Below are 19860 nucleotides of genomic sequence, written 5' to 3' on the forward strand. Positions count from 1 at the left end.
AGCAGGACACCGCCAGACTCCCAGGGTGCTGTCCGCGCTCCTTATCTCAGCAGCTACATTCAGACTGATCATGAATTTGGTTGCACAAAAGAATCTAGAGACAAGAGGAGCGGACGCCCTGTTTATTCTGCAAGCAAGGCTCAGAGATGTACGGACACAGTGCGCAGGCTGGGCACGGGGTCGCGTTGCACGGCAGGCCTCTGCAGCGGGCAGCAGAGGGCAGGCCTCAGTCCTTAAGAACCAGGGGCGCCTTCACCTGGTCGGCCACCTCCTTGCCGCTCAGCGCCTCCACGATGGCGAGGGCGAACTCGAAGCTGGTCCCGGGCCCGCGGCTGGTGAGGATCAGCCCATCCCGCTCCACGCGGCTCTCCGAGTAGCTGTAGTGACCTGCCGGCGGGGACAGCAAGGCTGCATTCTTCAAAGGGCTGGGGGACGGGGACTGTTGGAGCGACTCAGTTCACTGCCACAGGCCTCTCGCAAAACAGGACAGGGCCACCCCTGATGTCCACGGGGCTCCCCAGCCCTCAGGAGCTCTTCCCAGACCCCACGGCGACGGTGCAGCACAGGGTGGGCAAGGACAGCGGTTGGGGTGAGCAGATGGACACCCCGAGGACAGATGCCGCAGAGGCCTGTGAGGAGGCCCCTCGGAGCGGAGGCTCCCTGGTCCCTTCTACTCAGGGCACAAGGGCTGGTGTCCTGCGGGACCGTGAAGTTAGGTGGGCAGTGTGGAACGTGCAGCCAGTCTGGCTGTCGGGCAGGGAGGGGAGGTGCGGAGGCCGCGTGCCCTGGCGTCGCCTCCACTGGGAGCCCCTGCAGCGCCCCAGGCCGGCCGAGTCTCCACCTCTCTGGCCAGGCAGGGCTGCCAGGCTGTCCTCCTGCCCGGAAGGTCTCCCAGGCTCCAGCCCTGCGCAGGGCAGGCTGACCTCCCCGAGTCAGGCCCCGGTCAGCCCGCCGCTCGCTGGGCTTATAAGCTCCCAGAACTGACACCATCTGTCCCCTTGTTCGCCGGCTAGTCCCTGTCTGCCCACAGGCCAACAGCATGAAGGTGGCGCCCCGTGGCCTGTGGGCGGCAGTGCTCTGACCTGGTCCCCCCAACCCACCTGCTGCCCGCAGGCGTGACCAGAGAGGCCCAGGCACCCAGGCACCCCGCCAGCTCTCCCAGCACGCACGAGGGACCCAGGACTCCAAGTCTGGTGCCCGAGGCCCTCTGGGGTTCTGCCTCTGCAGAGACCGGACTGCAAGGAGACCCTGTTCTGAGGGAGTACCGGGGAGGCCCGCACGAGGCAGAGGGCAGGCAGGGCAATGGCATGGGATGGTCACAACTCAGTGACGGGGCAGGACACAGAGAGGTAGCTGGATGACCCCGGCTCTCTGTTCTGAATGACGGTGACCCCACTGAGGTGGGGGCAGTGAGGTGGACAAGGACCTCCATATGGACGCAAGCACCACACAGGGGCAGGGCCACCCACCCAGCCAGCTCAGCGCAGCACCTGGGAAGGCCAGGCACGACGCACCCTGCTCCTGCTTCAGCTGCCACCCCAGCAACAGCTCAGGAAACGCACAGGAAACGCAGCCGGCGACTCCCCTTCAGCAGAAGCCCAGGCTGTGTCGCAGTGGCAGCTTTCTACGGTGGGTCAACTCCACCCCCGGCAATGCCTCCTTCCTCCTATCTCATTAAAAATCAGTATCCACCAAAACAACAGGGGGCACGGGAAGATCTCCTGTTCACACCACTGTCCAGAAACAAGGCTCCCTAGTTTGAAGGGAAAGGTTTTCATGATCCAAAACCCAATCACTGAGGATAGTTTTAAATGCAAAACTAGAACCTCAGCAGGCGAGCTGAGCACTCATGGAGAGTCCCCAGGCCTGGAGCGAGAGGCCTAACTGGGAACGGCCCTCCGGCAGTGGCTCTGTGACCCGCCAGAGGGGTGTAAACTGCTGGAACACGCTCAAGTCGCCACCAGATGACAGGTCTACCCTTGCCAATGCCCCTAATGGCGTGAGAGCAGCACGCGGGGCGCGCCCAGCTGAGGTCAGTTCACACACAGAAACCGCAGGTTTTCTATTTTTGAAGGAAGGTGGGTTTGCACATTTCACACCTCATGCTCAAAACAGCACAAGGCATTGCGGTTTGGTTTTGTTTTTTCAGTTTTAGGAAAAAATCTGAAGGTCAGGAACTCTGCACACAGAAAAATCGCGTGGGCAGGCTCAAGACACAGGGACAGCAACTACCTGCTGCCTGTTGTTTTATTTTTGGGTACTGGGGATTAAACTCGGGTGCTTTACTGCTGAGCCACATCCCCAGCCCTTTTAATTTTAAGACAAGGTCTCACTAAATTGCTTAGGGTCTTAAGTTGCTGGCCTCAAACTTGTGATCCTCCTGCCTCAGCCTCCTGAGTTGCTGTGATTACAGGCGTGACACTGAGCCCTGCTGTTTTGTAATTTAAGTTTCATGGCACAAAGCCATACCTCTTTGTTTATTTTTGTAGCTACTCTGTAAGGATTACAGTTGAGTGGTTGCCATGGAAACCTAAGTCCCATGAAGCCAACAATCCTTGCTACCTGGCCCTTTAGGAAGGTCAGCAACCTCTGAGCACAGCAGTTCAGGGTGCAAGCCCTGGTCTGCCCTCCAGCAGCTGCCTGGCCACCCTGGGCCTCAGGGGCAGATCCTTAGTGCTGCCACTGTGGGCACATGCCCTCGAGGGCGGCAGCAGCGCGTGACCTCCTGCTGGGCTGGGGGGCGCACGTGAGCTCGTGCCACCCCCGCCTCAGGCGCTGCCCTTACTCTCCAACGACACAGGCGGGAACCCCGAGACTCAGGGAAATGAGTGAGGCAGCCCGGGACGCGACCGGGCTGCTCGGAGCTCCACACTCGAGGGCCCAGGGGTCGAGAAGTCAGTGGCCCAAGTCCCAACACCCACGGCGGGCAGCCCACGGGCAGGCAGCCCGTGCCCTCCCGCATCCTCCTCCTGGGGGAACCCCAAGTGGCCGTCCTCTACTGGACTTGCTACCTCAGCCCTGCAGCTCAGACTCAGGGGAGGGTGGAGCTGCCTGGGAACCTCAGGGCCACCAGGAAGGAGAACACAGAGGCCAGGTGCCGGCGAGGGGCGCTGCTCTCCGGGCCCCTCGGCCCCAGCTCTCTGTACTCTGAAATCTTTCCATCACTCCAAGTAAATCAAACTCCTACATTTAAACACCCCCAAGTCAAAGCATGTTAAAAGAAAAAATCAATTTCATGCAGATAGTATTACAACTTAATATCTACCAAACGAAATAAAAAGTTACAGATTTTCAAAATACAAAACAACAGAGTATGGTTCTGCACGCCTATAATTCCAGCAGCCTGGAAGGCTGAGGCAGGAGGATCACAAGTTCAAGGCCAGCATCTTAGCAAGGCCCTAAGCAACTCAACAGACCCTGTCTGTAAATAAAAATTACAAAAAAGGGCTAGGGATGCGGCTCAGTCAGTAAGTGCCCCTGGGTTCAACTCCCAGTACCAAAAACAAAAGCCAAAACAATAGAACCTTGGATCAAATTCAAGAATGTGCAGAATTACACACCAAGAGCGAACCCTGCTGTCACGCACACCTTGGACAGTACCCCAGTGCCAACAACGCTCCACCTGGTGTGGGACAGGGACAGTGGCCAGTGTCAGAGGGAGAGAGCCACAGGGGACCCTACTTTCCACTCAATTCTGCTGTGGACCTAAAAAATAAAAAATATAAAATAAAGTTTGCTCCTTTGTTTCTTTCTTTGGGTGCTGAGGCCTGCACAGCTGACCACACGCTCTACCACTGAGCTGCGCCCCAAACAGCAAAGTTCATTAACTAAAAACTGCGAGACACTGAGAAAGGCACCATTCGATCTGAAGAGGGGACCTAGACACACGCCTCAGGACACTGCAGGACGCCATCACCGCAGTGCATACGTCACAAGCAGAAAGCCACTTGCGGTCTGTCCACAGGGGGACGCGCCACACTGCACTGCAAATGGGCCACCTGTGTGCTGCAAGGGCACCTGAGGCATGCTCAGGGTGAACAGGCTGCACAGGGCGGAGGAGGGAGATGGCTCCAGCTCAGAACGCTCCGGTCAGACTGCGCCACACGGGGAGAAACGACCTCCGAACAAAGGGAAGTTCCAGATCGACATATTCAGTGGGTCCCACCTGAGAGAAAGCACAGTAAGCTGATGGCGTGTGCAGAGGAGTTCATAGCAGTGCACGAGACACTCTCCAGGGAAGTCACCTCTGACGGTGGAGGGGGGCAAGAGGAAAGAGGGACGCTAGTGTCCCCTCACCCTCTGCACTGCGTGCCTTGCCACGGACAGGAAACTGCTTTATAAAGGTAAGAAGGCAGAAGTGCCCTGCTGACACTCAAACAAGAAGAGGTCACAAGGAAGCAGGCGCTCTGGAAGAGAAGGCGAGGTTCGTGCCACTGTGCGATGCGGGTGAGGGCACTTTCTAAACACCAGCAGGGCTGTCACCCGCCCCAGCAGCTGGCCAAGCCTCCTAAGAACAAGACCTAAACGCGTCTTCTGCCTGTGACAGCAAGGACCCGGCGAGTATAGATGCCAGGTGGGGCGAGGCCTTCCTAACATGCAAACACAGGGCATACTTACTCCCATTCATCATTTTGTCTTTTGCAAGTGGGTGCGTTGTAACTTTGCTTCCAAAACCTATTTCATGAGCCAAAAGAGCCGTAGGACCTAAAAATAAATAAGATTAATAAAAAATTGAGCGCAGATAAAGAGAAACCATACTTTAAAAATCCTAACAGCAAAAGTATTCTTCAAAGTCAAAAGCTCTTATGTAAAGCAGAGCTATAGTTCTGAAACTAAACGCTTTTGACTAGAGAGGTAAGGCACACTCTGAAGAGATCACCTGCTGAGCACATCGGGCAAAATACCACAAACCCAAAACACTTCAATGAGCATTTAATCAGAAGATTCGCTCTGACACCCAGGAAACCCAGGCAGGCAAACAGCATGTGCCCTCCAAAGGGAACAGGGACCTTATGCTCCAGGAGTACAAAGGTGGGAGAAACCACCTTGCTTCTAACTTCCTGCCTTACTCTTGGCAAAAGGAAAGATTTAGGAAAGATTTAATTATACGTTTAGGGCAATCAGTACCCTCTGAACTTCTGGACTTTGTTGCTGTTTTATTTTTCTACCTGAAAGCGAAAAATGGGGAATTGATGCTCATTTATCCATCTACCCATCTACATCCTCAGGTGGTATGGGTACTGAGATCTGAATCACCTGCTGCCCTGCCCGAAGGGACGAGACCTTTCTTAGAACTACTTATGCAAAGCACCACACAGAAATGTCACTGGGTGACATCCTACCTCTGCTCTTAAGACGACGTCGGAAGATACGTAGGTACTAACCAGAGATTTCTATCCAAATGAGTTTACTGGAAACGGTCAACTTTGGTGGTAACCCTAAGTCATGACTAGGATGTGGCTCAGTGGTGGAGCCCTGGCCCAGTAGACATGGGGCCCCCAGGTTCTGTCCCCAGCTCTGCTACCTTATCACCTTATCTTAAAAAGTTTTTACTGTACCTTTTTCTTTAAGTCACACACACAAAACCCTAAGGCTCCACCCTCTTCTCCACTAGGAGAGCACCTGGCCTTTGAAGGCTCACCTGGCACAGCCTTCCTGGCAACGGCAGTTCCACGCCATGGGCCACTCGGGGCATGGCTGCTGCAAACAGGAAGGCCAAGGACACCCGATTCCAGGGGCTGTGCCTGGCATCAGCTTCAGACCAAGTTCTCCTTAAGTTCTTACATCAAAAGCCTCAAACACGCCTCTTTCCACCATAACTTTTATTCTACACACAAGACAACTATGTACAGTAGCCAAACCTAAGAGTCTGTAAGAATGGACTCATCACCTCACGACCTTTATTTGGATGGATTCATGAGCCACCACTCGCGTTTTTATTTGGTGAGCTCTGAAGAACTCAGAACCCTACACTATCTTGTCTTTCTAAGCACGCTGCTGTGCTTCAGCAATGACAGCGGCGAGGCCTGGCCGGAAGTCCTGGGGCTGCTCCCTGCGGCAGTGTTACACGCCCTGCAACAGCGGGCTGGGCTCCACTGCCTGTGATGAGGCTCAGAGCTGCTGCTCTCTGTGGCCGAGGAGTCCCGTTTGGAAAATCAGAGGAGACGTTCTTACTCCTTGAGGTTCCATGGAAGAAGTGCTGCCAGTCTCCCCTGCTGGTCTGGCTCTGAGCAAGGAACTGAGGGTGGAGCCAGCAGAAGCTTCGCCCCACAGTGCCACCTGGTGGACACTTACAAAAACAACACCACGGCCACTCCCCAGCTCCTCCAGATGTCCCTAGTTCCTGCACACCTGTTCCTAGACTGAGCGTCTTGACTGCAGGGACATTCCCTTTTATCCTCTCACGAAGGCCTCCCTTCCCATTTCTGTCCTTCACACTTCCTCAGGATCAGAGGCTAATCTAACGTTCTTTCAGTTCAAAAACAGTTCCTACTTTCTAACTGCAACATTCCAGAAGAATCTTCTATTTATTTGCCGATTTCAACAGGGAAATCTCAACTGGACAGTGGTGCATGCCTGTAATCCCGGCTACACAGGAGGCTGAGGCAGGAGGATGGCAAGTTCAAGGCCAGCCTGGGCAACTTAGCAAGACCCTGTCTCAAAACAAAAAATAACATGGGCTGGGTGTAGCTCAGTGGTAGAGCGCCCTGGGTTCAACCCCCAGGCTGAAAAAAACCTCACTCCTCTGCCGTCCCATCATCCGGTCCCACACCCAAGCCACTGCAACACACACAGCACAGAGGTGGTAGCACATGGGCTCCAACAGGGTAAACACACTGCTAGTGTTACTTATTTCTGCACAATCCAGCTTCTCCCAGCACAAGACAGTGGGCCACCTGAGGCTGGTAATTTTGCTACCTGGCGACATTGCAGGCCAAGAGAACATGTGGTTTTGCTCTCAGCAGAGTGATAAGGCAACAACCCAGGCAAACTGCTGGTGTCTTCTTTTGGTCAAAGCACCTGAGAACGAGGCTGGTTTCCCAGCAGCAGCAGGGCAGTCAGAGATCACACTAACGGGATCCATGACGTTCTCCCCACATGGAGCAGCTGCTTGGCTCGCAGGGTGGGCCACAGGAGGCCAGTGGCACCTGGAACCCCGGGGGCCAGGGGCCTCAGCTGTTCCCCCATCTCTAATGCAGCAGCTTTCAAGCATGCAGGTCTTGGGTCCCTTCAGTTTGTGTGGGGTTACACCAATCACTACGTGCCCTGTTAGAAATTAAAACTGGGGCTTTTAGAGGGATGCTGGGGATGGAACCCAGGCATTCAAGCATCCTAAACAGGTGCCCTATCCCGGAACTGCATCCTAACTGGAGATTTAAAACGAGAAGAAATTCACACACAGTGCCCTGCCCAAATGACAGCTCTGACCCACTCTGACGCCACTCCTGTGTGAGAGAGAGGGAAGGCACATGACAGCCCGAGTCTGCTCCCACCCGCCCAGCCCTCTGGAGGAATACTTAGCACAGTGCTGGGGTGCAGAGTCCCTGCCGCAGCCTCTTTAAAGGGGCTAAAGTCCCGAACAAACACCAACGGGTCACTTTTCTCAAACCACCCACCGTTCAGGTGTTTATTCACTGGCTCTTTGGACACACACTTCATCAAGACCCACAGCACAGAGAGCGCTGGCGAAGGCCTACCAGGGAACACACGCTCGACAGCAGGACAGCACCTGACGCTGAAGCAACAGGATGCACTTACGGTGGCACAGATGACACAACATGTTACAAGGTCTCAAAGATGGGGGACAACTACAAAGCACTAAAGCATCTTGTTCCTGATTATGTGGCAGATGATACGGCAACCCCGGGAATCAGAAAACGCCTGGGAAGCAGGCCGCAGGCCCCTGGCTTCCAAGCCTGCAGGGCAAGCTCAGGGTAGAGCTGCTGTGTTTGTCTGAGAGGTTCCTGCTGACTGTGTGCTGGCAGGAGTATTTTCTGGCACAAAGACCTGCTGTAACAAGCTGTTTACTGAATTCCATGGGCCTTGTTTTCCTCCGAGGTCAACTGAACACAGAAAACAGTAAGTTGCACAGAATGCAGACCAAGGGTACAAAAAGGCCGAGTGGACGGCTGGATTCACTGCTGAAAGGACGTGACTTCATGCCACCCACACTGAGCCCGTCAGGACGGATGCCCTTCTGCCTCAGGGAGGGCAGGACCCTCTGGCAGCCATGCTGCCCCCACGCTGCTGGGCGTTACCTGCACAGATGGCGGCTATGAGGCCCTTCCTGTTCTCCTGCTCCTTCAGGATCTCCTTCACGGCAGCAGACTAGTCAAAGAAAACCAAAGACAGCTGTTGTTAGGCCACAGCCAGTCTCTGGCCAGGAATCTGGCCAAATCTGATTTTAGCTGAAACCATAAGAGCTTCAATCTATTTTCCAAAAACATCTGAATCATTAACATGGAAATTATCAAATTCATAACATATCTATAGTCTTACACCCAGTCAAGGCATTTGTCCTAAAAGAAAGCTTCTCTTTTCACTTAAAGATGACAAGAAAAAGTACTGTCTCCTGGCACACATGACCCTTGTGGTTCTGTACTCCATGGGGAAAGAGACAAAGGGATGTGGGGTCTGGGGGTCTTCAGATGGCAGGGTGAGGACAGACTGACCAGAGACCTCCCTAATGTTCAATTATGCCTCTTCTGGTCTTTCTGTCTGCTGCCCCTCCTCACATAAGACTTAAAAAGGAAGAGGTGGTGGACTCCCCTGAAGCCACTTCTCATTCCCTGCTGGCACCTCTAGTCCCCGCAACCGCCCCTCGACAGGACTGCTGAGCAGACAGCTGGTCTCTCAGCTTCCTGCACTGCACCTTCACAACAGCAGATCATTCTGCTGCTGCCGGGAAAACACACATGCTCTTACTTTGGACCGTTGGCTGAATTTTTTCATAATAAATATTCCACAAGCTCAGCTCTTTTCCATAGGAAATACTATTAGAATCTCTTAAAAAACAAGCCTAGAACACCTTTTAGTTAATTTTAGTGGTTTTTGTTTTTTCAGTCATCTCTCTGAAATAGCCCAATAACAAACTGAACTGAAGACAAGCAGAGCTGAAGGGCCTGCTGTAGACCCGCCTGCCCAGCCTCACAGAAGTGAACGACTGAACAGTTCTTACCTCAGATAAGTTCTGTGCACCCAGATTTCCTCCTGGTAGAACCACCACATCATATGGTCCCTGTAATAGTTAAAAAAATTTTAAAGTACATTTTATTTCAAATGTGTATTAAAGAGACAATCTCATAACACTTTTGTATTTTAAATGTGGACACAAACAAAACACAGTAGACAATCCAAGCATCTGTCGAAAGAACAGCTAGGGACTGGGGTGTCAGCGGGAGAGCACGTGAGGCCTGGTTCCATCTACAACACCAAAAAAAAAAAAAAAAAGAACTTCAATAAACTATGGTGTGTCCCTAAGACGGAAAGTCGTTAACTAGCAAAAAACACAGAACACCTGTAAGCCGGAACAGAGAGGACACCCAGGAGGAGAGCGGCAGGACAGTACAACTGCACTCTTGTGAGACTACGCAGGTGCGCTGGGAGGCGGGCGCGGAGCACGGAGCTGGAGACTAGCTGGACGCCAGCAGGAGGCTGTCACGCACAGACATGCAGGGCGTGCGGCCACAAAGGGAGGCAGCGCAGGGGACGGAGAGTGAGAACGGGACACGTGGCACTCGGACTTCATCTAGGTCCATCTCAGAGGAATCGTCCTTCACATGCTTATTTTTTTCACCATGCTGAGGATGGAACCCAGGACCATGCCTGTGCCAGACAAGTGCTCTACTGAACCACATCCCAGCCCTGAGCTATTACTCAATAAGTGTATATGGCACTGTATGCATGTATTTTTTTTTTGATATGTTTTTTAGTTGTGGACATAATACCTTTATTTTTATGTGGTGCTGAGGATGGAACTCAGTGCCTCACCTGTGCTAGGCGAGCACTCTAGCACTGAGCCACAAGCCCAGCCCCTGTATGTATGTTTTGGTACCAGGGATTGAACCCAGGGGCACTCTGAACCACATCCCAGCCCTTTTTGTACAGTTTATTTTGAGATAGGGTCTCACTAAGTTGATGAGGCTGGCTTTGAACTCTTGATCCTCCGGCTTGCCTCCTGAGCCACTGGGATTATAGGTGTGTGCCACCACACCTGGCATATGTAGCAATTTTAAAAGCTAGAAGAAAAGCAAATATTAAATAAAATATACAGGAAAAATATTTTTAACTTTATGAAAAAATGGAACTTGGTCGGGCAAAAAGATAAATGGCACAATATTTTAGTGTCCTAAACACCAAAACATCTTAGAAAACTGAATAATCTCAAGGCTTGGAGAGTGATATTGGCCAAATTTAAAATATCTGTGTGCGTGTACAAATATATAACAACAAATACCATCATTCTGTACAACTATAACGCACCAATGCAAAATGTGGTGAAAAAAAGGAGCAAGAAAAAAATAATCTCATGCTTGCAGAAATTATAAAATGGAAATTGTCTTAACAACAAAGAGGTTAAAAACTTTAGTCATTAAATTACAAAATGAAACTTTAGTACATACGTAGTGCAACATCTACTTTTTAGAATTACTTTTCAATACCATAAATATCTGACTCATTTTAAACAAAGCAAAACTCAAAACTAATGGAAGTAAAGTATCTAATTTCTAATCTCCTTCACTCTTTAGAATTTGAACTAAACAATAAATACAAAGGCAACTGCTAATCTAAAATGCCCAGACACCACGGACAAAACACAACAAGAGAAATCTCTCTTTTTGACTCCCATTTCTCGCTTTAACAGGATATTTAGAAAGTTTCAAGAATTTATATATAATAACAATGTTCCAATGCTCCACAATCCAGCAGCGAACTATTCACTAGAGGACATTTGCATGGGAAATCAGCTTGGGTTCTGGCAGAGCACAACCACAGTGAGCTTGCTCTTCCTGCTTCGGTGAGGCACAGCCCACCCTGTGTCCCCTGAGGGCCCATCTGACCCCAAGGCAGGGTGGGCAAGGATGTGTCTGAGAAAAGGGATTCCAGCTTCCATAATATAACCAGAAGAGCCTGTGCCCTCCAGTACCTTCTTTCTAAAGGTACAGAAAAAGTGACAATTTAAGTAGAACTCTTATCCCTCCCGTAATCCAACCATTCCATGTGAGATGAATCAAACAACTGCACCTGTGTCACGGTAAGGGCAGGGTAAAAAGCAGCTTTAGATGAAAACGGAGACCATCATGCTGAGTAAAATAAGCCAGACTTGGAAAGTCAAGGGTGGCATGTTCCTCTCACCTGTGCAGGCTGGACAAGGGAAAGGGGAGGGGACAGGATATCATAAAGATAAAGGGAAGATGAGTAGAGGGGGAGGAGAACTGGAGGGAGGGAGGGAAAGGAACGTGGAATGCAACTAACAGAAGGATGCTGCGCACACACAACTGTACCAAAGGGATTGCCCCGTTATGTGCATGTAGAAAGAAACAATCCAAAATAAAGAGTGAAAGGAAGAGCAGTAGGGCAGAGGCGGGAGAAAAGGGGCAGAGGGGAGGAAAAGCGAAGGAATGGGGATTGAAATCGAATTCCTTGTATGAATAATTTTTTTAAAGGAACCCAAATACTATGTATAATTATAATGCTCTAATAAAAACAAACAGCTTCAGAAAAAGGAGTAAGAAATAAATAGGACATGTGACAACTGATTCTCTTACAGCAGGTAAAAACATTATCTGAAGAGGCAAGCACACCTGTCAGCCAGAGAAGACTGACAACAGAACAGGGCTCCCCTCCAGCCCCTCCCACCCTCAGCTCCCACTCACGCATCCTCCTGGCACTCACCCACTTACTGAGCACAAAAGCAGAGTCTAGCAATTGCCAAGTTCTATGGACATAGTAGAAAGGTGAAGTCTTTGCCCTCTAAATTTAGTGGGGAATATTTCCAAGGAAAATAATTTCCTTAAAATAAGTCTATTCTAACAATAGTCTTATATGTAATCAAAAGATGTTTCAAGAAACTAACAGAGAAGCTATATGAAGTAATAATTTCATGTATGGAAAACAAACCTGCTTTCGAGCATCTTCAAGACTGGCATCAGGACAAATGACCACATCACGGCTACATTGTACTGGGTCTTTTCCAGACAGACCTGCAATGGTGACCTTAATCTAAGAGAAAGACATCATATTTAAGAATGCTGAGACATAAACTTAAGAGTAACAATTTCACATCTGTCCCAGGTTTTAAAATAACTTGACAGTAAATACTGCAAGAAGACCATACTGAATTTAAGCTAATACACTGACTAAATATATTTCATAACAGGTCTGTCCTGGTTTGCCTGGGACAGCTCCAACTTACAGCTACTGTCCTGGCATCTTGTCCAGCTAGAACACCCTTTCTCCCACAAGTGTTCTGATTCAGGAGATAAATTTCATGACCATTCTATTAATAACCTATCTTGCAAGGTTCCCGCTGCATTTAAACCTCACAGCATTTTTATAAGGTAGAAATGCAAGTTAAAAAATAAAATGCCACGTTATTTTATAAAAACTTAAAAAGTTAATAACACCAAGAGTTGGTACTGGGAAAAAAATGGGAATTTTTCTACCCTGCTGGTGGGACTACAGATTGGTACACTGGAGAGCAACTTGGCAAAACTTATGACGATGACTAAGGGTTGTCCTTGGGCCTAGCAATTCCATTTTTAGGTGCAGAGCCTGAAAAGGCTTCTGCGCATTTGCACGAGTCAACACTACAATGTTTATCACGGTATTATAAGGCTGGAAGCAGAATGGACAGGTTGTGGCATATTCGTATAGTGCAATATAAACAAGCAACACCAAATGAAGAAGCTGGATTTTCAACTTTGGAACCAGAAGAGTGTAACGGTAAACAGACTCCAGAGCCAGATTGCCTGGGTCCACGGTCTGGCTCCTCTACCTAAAACTGCAACCTGAGCACATTTAGTGCCTTGGTTTCTTCAACTGTAGAATGAGTTAAAAGTCTAACAGAGTTCTTATTAAGGTTTATATAAGTAAGTGCTTTGCATGAAGTCTGGCACACACTGCTACTGAAAGGACTTTACAAGGGGGACCTTAAGTATATTTCTTTAAAGAATCTGCTCTTTGAGACATGGGTCCATGGCTGTGCATTTTGGCACAAGCCTATAGTCCTAGCTACTCTGGAGACTGAGATGGGAGGACTGCTTGAGCCCAGAAGTTCAGGGCTGGCCTGTGCTATATAGATATAATAGCCAGACTATCTTTTAAAAAGAAGAAAGAAAAGGATCTGAAAGAAATTAATGCAAGATGTTAATAAGTATTAAACATGGGCAGTGAATAAACAGATATTTATTATTATGTAATCACTGTTAATTTTGAATATATATGAAATATTTCATGAACTACTTTAGATTTCATTCTATTCAATGATTTAAAAATCCAAACATTTTTAAGACAAGGAAGACTAGTAAACAGTAGACTTACCCCAGCCCGTCTCATGACATCTACAGGGATGACCGTCTCCATTTCCTCTGCTCCTTTGGCCAGGATGACCAGGGCTCTTTTTGAAGCCATTCTGATGTATGTTTTAAAGTCTTAAAAAAAAGAAAAAAAATTTTTCAAAACACTTTCACTGCAACCCTATAGTGGCCCAAATATTTAAGTTTAGGACCCTTTTAAAGTACACTAAGTATCTCCTAGGGAAATGGTTCTGGAATTAAAAAAGAAAAGCATTCTGGGTTAGTTTCAATTGCTCTATTTCTGAGATGAAGACACAGTGATGTTGCTAATATGTGTTAATGTTATTTAGAGTTTCTTTACCAAGTTTTCCTTTTTCATTCTTTCTATTTATTTTTGTTGTACTGGGGATTGAACTCAGGAGTGCAGTATCCTACCACCGAGCTACATCCCCAGCAACCTGCTCCCTTCTTTTATTTTTTTAATTTTGAGACAGGGTCTCCTTAAGCTGCCAGGTTGGTCTTGAACTTGGGATCCTCCGCCTCAGCCTCCCTATTATTATACAGGCGTGCGCTACCAGGCTAGGCTCTTTACCACGTTTTCTTAAACCCGATTTCTAGTATGTTAAATTGGGCGTTTTCTAAAACACATGTATGTGGGTCTTGCACTTAGCACAGTGCAGGGAGACAGTTCTCCAAGGACTGTTTGACAGAAAACAGCCACACTGATCATCACTGGCAAAAATCCGAAACACAGATTTTGGCAATATGCCTGCAAGGGCTTTGGAGGGGATTTTTAAAATTTATTTTTCATTTTTTAGGTTTCAGTAAGAGGAGTAAAGACTCCGCGCGGGGGCGGGGCTGGCGGCTGCACATCGGCGAGCTTCTCACGCCTGGGGCACAGGGACCTGCCCGGCTGGGCCCCGGGCGCAGAGCGGTCACGTTCCGCCCGTCCGCCCGCAGGTCGCGCCGCCCTGCACCGCGCATCAGTAAAAGGACTTCCCCACGCGCGTCCACCTCGCCCCGACCACCGCGGCGCGCCGGCTCGGCCCCGCGCCGCCCGTCCCAGGCCCGCCCGGCTCCCCACAGGCGCTGGTCCGCACCCCGCTCCCCTTCCCACGGCGGAAGGCCTCGAGGCGGTCCGCGGCTCCACGACGCCGGGACCACTCACCCGGCGAAGCGAAGGCTGCTCACCGCAGCACGCACGCGCGCGCGCCACCGCCCTCGGCGCCGCACTGCGCAGACTCGCGCCGCCCCGCGTCAGTGCGTCACGTCCGGCCGAGCTCGCTGCGTGTGCAGCTGTGAATATGCCTCTGCACCCGGCCCCGCGCACTGCGGCTGGACGCGCTCTCCGTCGCTGCGCAAGGGCGCGCGCAGGTGTGCGGCGCGCGGGTTGTTCCTTCTGTGCACGAGCGTCTACCTTTGTTCCTCTCTCCTGTGCGTCTGCCCCCCTGCGCCTCGCCGGTCCCCGGCGGTCAGTCATTTCGCGGGCAGTTTCTCTACGCTGTGAAAAGTCCTGCTGCTGCTGCTGAGTCTACGGGATTAGAGCAATGCTGAGCAAACAGTGGATAAATGCGTAGTGGGTTAAATTTGTTTACAGTACCTGGCTTTTAAACTTTTGGATATTAATGCTTTTGACACTTTCAAAAAACAAGATGACGAGAATTACATTCCTGTCCTCATTCAGTTCCACCCCTATTCCCTAACAGGTGACAACGTTTCTTGTACGTCCTTTTCATGTAAGCACATATATACTGTCATTACTGTCGTTTTCCTTCTTCCTCTCATGAAAATGTTGTACATTGTGTACTCTGTTCTTCACTTCCCCCTATGCACAATTACATCTATTGCATGAACATTGTGGGAATCCTTTTATATCAAGAATACCCCGCCCATGCCATGCCATGGTGGACATATCCTCTAGTTTATTTACCAGTGCCACACTGATAATACAGGTTATTTCTAATCATTTTCTGTGCAGATAGCACTGCATTGAATAACCTTATACCCAGGACCTAGGTGTGCGAGTATAATGAAAGTAAATTCCCAGCAGTGGGAAGCACATTTGAGCAACTCGGTACAAATCGAACCACTTAGCATTCTCACCAGTAATGCATGAGTTCAAACAGTATTTTAAATACGTTGGTGTTTTCACCATCTCCATTGAGATATTAAAATCACATTCATTTTCATTTGATTTTTTTGTTGCTAGTTTGCAAAGTGCTTTCATACATTTCATGTGCTCCTTACAGTGGTGTTTAGTTTTTTTAATTTCTAAAATTGTAAATAAAGTCATATATTGCACTGTGCACTTGTGTAAACGTTTGAAATATCTTTAATCAGTTAACATTTTAAGAAGAAACTGTTGGGAGTTCTGCAGTGATTTTACCTTTGGCTGTTGGAAGCAAACAAAAGCTGCCCCTCTTCAGCTTTGAAAGAGGGAAGCAGGTGGTCAGAGGTGTGCTTCTGGAACCAAGGAAGGATTTAAGTAAATGGAAGGGAAACTAAAAGAAGGCAAGCTGTTTTGTTCCAGCTCCCATAGTAAGCTTTTTAAGTGTTTTTTAATATCTATTTTTTAGTTGTAGATGGACACAATACCTTTATTTATTAACTCTATGTGGTACCGAGGATCAAGCCCAGTGCCTCACATGTGCTAGGTAAGTGCTCCACACTGGGCCACAGGCCCAGCCCCTCATAGTATAAGCTCTCAAGAGGACCTGCTGGTGGTCTGCTGCAGCTTGAGACAGTAGCAACAGAGTAAATATGGGAAGGGGGAGGGGCACACACAGGAGTTAACACTTCTGAGACATTTGCATCAACAAAAACTGAAATGGACCTGAGTCAGCATTAATTTTTATCAAATTAATACACTGCACACCTTTTAAAATTCAAATATTACTTATAGTATTATTTTCAGAAATAATCATTCTTTCCCCTTCTATCTGTATATGTGAGTGTACTTCTTGTCTCTTGACTTTTTGCGTTTAGCCTTCTTTTGATCAATGGGATGTTAACAGATTGAAGCCTTCAAAGAACAACTGATCCTTAGGTCTGTGGTCTTGCACTTTCAAATTGCCATAGGAAGAGCTTTCCCTTTGGGAAGTTGCTGCTCCCCCTCAACACGGGTTTCAGAAAGAACACCTGCAACAGGATTGCCCCAGTCAACCCACACAACTAGCAACCTGAGGCAGTCACTCCATCCAGATGGCAAACTATGGTAGTCAGGTTTTGCTACACAGTAGTAACCCTCAAACTTAACTCTTTTGTACCCTTCAGCCCTGTTCCCCAGAACAAAATATTTTCAACAGGTAATATTCTGGTGATATTTAAAACAGTATGCTAAGGTTTGATTTCTCATTTACTAGCTTTAGGCAATCATATTGAATTTTTGGAAGGTATTATCACAATTTTCATCTTACAAATGTGAAGGTTGAGGTCTAGAAAGGTTCTACAGTCTCGGGCAAACTCAGATATTCTGATGTCAATTTTCATACTCTACCCATATGTTGTTGATACCGCCGTTTACCGGTGACGAGTTCTGCTCCTTCTAGTGTTGAAGATTGAACACTAGAGAAGCACGCCAAGGCAAGCATATTAAGCAGGTTTTATTTAAAGGTAATAATACAGACTTCTCCCAGCAGGAAGAAGGGGGCCATGGCTGATGTTCTAAAGTCCCAAGAAGTGAGTGCACCCTCCATCTTCTATAGGTTAAAGTCTGTTTTGTTCTCCAGTTTTCTCCCCCCTTATCTCTCCTTCCTGCCTACTGACTAAGCCTGGTTTTGCACTAAGTGAGAAGCAATGGGCAGGGGGAGGGCAAAGATGATTCAGGCAGGCAAGGGCCCAGGGGGCATTAATTAGCAGCTCCACGCTTGCAGTCCTTGATAAAGGCAGGTAAATTTGGTAATCAATGGGCTCTGGAGCTCCCTCACATTTCATTCTTCCAGGAACAATCTCCAACTTCCAGAGGCAGATGGCTTTATGGCTTCATTTCCTCGAATTGACCCGAAATCCTATTTCTACACTAACTATCTGTCCTTAATTCTGGCTTCACTGTTACAATTAATAATATAACACTCATAACTCTCAATATTTTATACACATTTCTCTTCACACATTTATAGAACAAAGCCAAAAATATTCAACCATTTACCAAAAACGTATTACTAGTACTGGCAATGAAGACACCTCCTAGTTCAGTCCCCTATTTCCAGGTAGAACAACCCCCTCCTATCTAGTACCTTTTTAACTCAACATTTCACAAGTCTATGCATTGTGGAAAGTACGAACTAAAAACTGAAAAAAAGTCTGTTTCCAAGGAACTTAATTTCTTACAGAGGTTGCATCATTTAAGGAGATAGGGTGTTCTGCCCAGGGGAGTTCACAATCCAATAAAGGAGAAATGGCTTTGGTACGTTAGCAAGTTACCCACGGCGCCTCTCATCCTACCCACCCCCACAAGCACCATAGCAGAAAGACTGCTTCCAGTTATTCACTACTTTCCCCCCCATGGGTCCCTCCTTCTTATTTTGGTCCTCTCGTCTTAACTGAGTAAACACTAATTCATCCCCTACGACTACCCTATTCATCGACAGCACTAATCACGCCTGCATTTCGTCTTTGTTAACTTATTACGGGCTGCCTTCCACTGGTCCTGGGAAGTCCAGGAGCAGCCCGCCGTTGCCTGCTCAGCAGCTACAGTTCCAGGCACAGAGCAGGCGCTGGTGACTGCCGCTCCGTGTCGCCCCGTCTTCGCCGTGTAGGATGTGCCAGCTTTTCCTACTGTGGTTCACAATGTGACTTCGACCGCCTTCCTCCTATTCTAATTTCATTTCTCACGTCAGAGTCGTCGGGGCTTGCGGCAGACCTCTGCGACCTTAGAGAAATGTGTTTCTCAAACCCGTATGGGCTGGGCGAGGGGCGCGCTCCAGGGAGGTCCTGCAGGCGCGGCGAATTTCCCCGCCGAGGCCCCGAAAGGTTAGGCCGGCGAGACTGGGGGAGAGTGGGCGAGCACTGACATTTGAGGGCGCCCGGCGGAAATTCTGACACTAGGGTCTGTGTGGGGTCCGAGAACAGCGGCGCCTCTACCCGCCAGTGCGAAGAGCCCCCCGAGCGTGGGCCACCACCTATGACTCCCACGGCGCGCCGGGCGCCGGAAGCGAGCCGGCGGGCCGCAGTGACGTAAAGCCCACTTCCGTCGGCCGCTGCCCCGGCGGCGCCCGGGATTGGCCGAGGCGGGCCGCAGGGGGCGGGGCCTGCGCCCCGCTCCTGCGCTGCCGCCCCGCGCCGCCTGACGGAGACACCCGGCAGGTCCTTCTTTGGAAGCACCGCGTGTGGGTCCCCGCCGCCTTGGGATCGCGGTGCCCCAGCTGCCCTGTGGGCTTCCGGGGGAAGAGAGGCCTGCGGGTGCGAGGCGCGGTCCCTGGGCACCTCCGGGTCCCGGGTTCGCGCTGCGGCCCGCGGCAGCCTCTGCCGCGTCCAGGCTCGCAGCTCCCTGGTGGCCCTGGAAAGTCTGCAGAGCCCGGTGTGAGAGCCAGGCTGCTTGGGGCAGCGGCTTCTGCTTCGCTCAGGCTTTTCGTGTCAAACCCTGCTGGGCTCGAAGGTTGCCGGGGTCTTAGTTCTAGAAGTGAGTGAGCCCTGCTGAGGGCTTCGCTAAGCGTGGACTGCGGTGCCTGCCTGAAGGTGGCGGGGACCCAGTGCGATCGCGTGTGAAACGCCAGCTCAGGGCCACGGAAGTGTCGAGTGCCTTCTCGTTATTTCCAGTCGTGCATACTTATTCCAATCCTGCCTCCACGGTAATTTCAGATTCCAGTATTTTGGAAACGTAGACTGATCCTGGAGGCACACCAAAAATTTCTCAGTAGGTAATCGGTATTCCACCCAGCCGGGGCCATTCGAATCTGTCAAAACCCGTGGCTACTCCCTGCCCCTGTCCCCTGACTGTATTAGGGAGGTCCCTTCCTTATCTCCAAACCCACCTACTTCAGGGCTGTTAAGCAGTGGCTACACCTAGGGTGAGGACAAAGTATTTTGGTGGCCTTTTGCATGATTATAGTAGTTTGTGGAGCTGCTGTGATCCGCAGGGACTTACATACAGGGCATTAAAATCAACAGTGGCTATGCCAGCTGCTATTGTCATTCTGCCATGGTGTGGTTCAAACAGCCTTTCTTCCTTATCTTCCTGCTCCCCCTCACTCGTTTTCTCTTTCCTGTAATACCCCTTGCACTTCGCCTCCTTCATGTTTCATGGTTGTCCTCCCTGAATGCCTTCTGCCTCTGTGTCAGCTCTTCAGTGGATTCTTCATCCTGCAAAACCTAGTTATTGTGCCAGTCCTTCCAGGAAGTTTTC

General features: G+C 49.7%; 1 protein-coding gene across 1 annotated transcript; it reads right to left on the reverse strand.

The window, feature by feature from the left end:
• Window positions 1–107: 107 nt before the first annotated feature.
• Window positions 108–14756, reverse strand: Park7 (Parkinsonism associated deglycase). The gene is made up of 7 exons (XM_047549846.1): window positions 14686–14756; window positions 13543–13652; window positions 12121–12222; window positions 9179–9238; window positions 8259–8328; window positions 4618–4704; window positions 108–387 (listed from the first exon to the last, which is right to left on the reverse strand). Exons 2-7 carry the CDS (start codon window positions 13630–13632, stop codon window positions 227–229), a joined length of 570 nt encoding a protein of 189 aa, XP_047405802.1. The 5' UTR covers window positions 13633–13652; window positions 14686–14756; the 3' UTR covers window positions 108–226.
• Between the last annotated feature and the right edge of the window lie 5104 nt (window positions 14757–19860).

The sequence above is a fragment of the Sciurus carolinensis genome, chromosome 1, assembly GCF_902686445.1.
Source record: "Sciurus carolinensis chromosome 1, mSciCar1.2, whole genome shotgun sequence".
Lineage (NCBI taxonomy): Eukaryota > Metazoa > Chordata > Mammalia > Rodentia > Sciuridae > Sciurus > Sciurus carolinensis.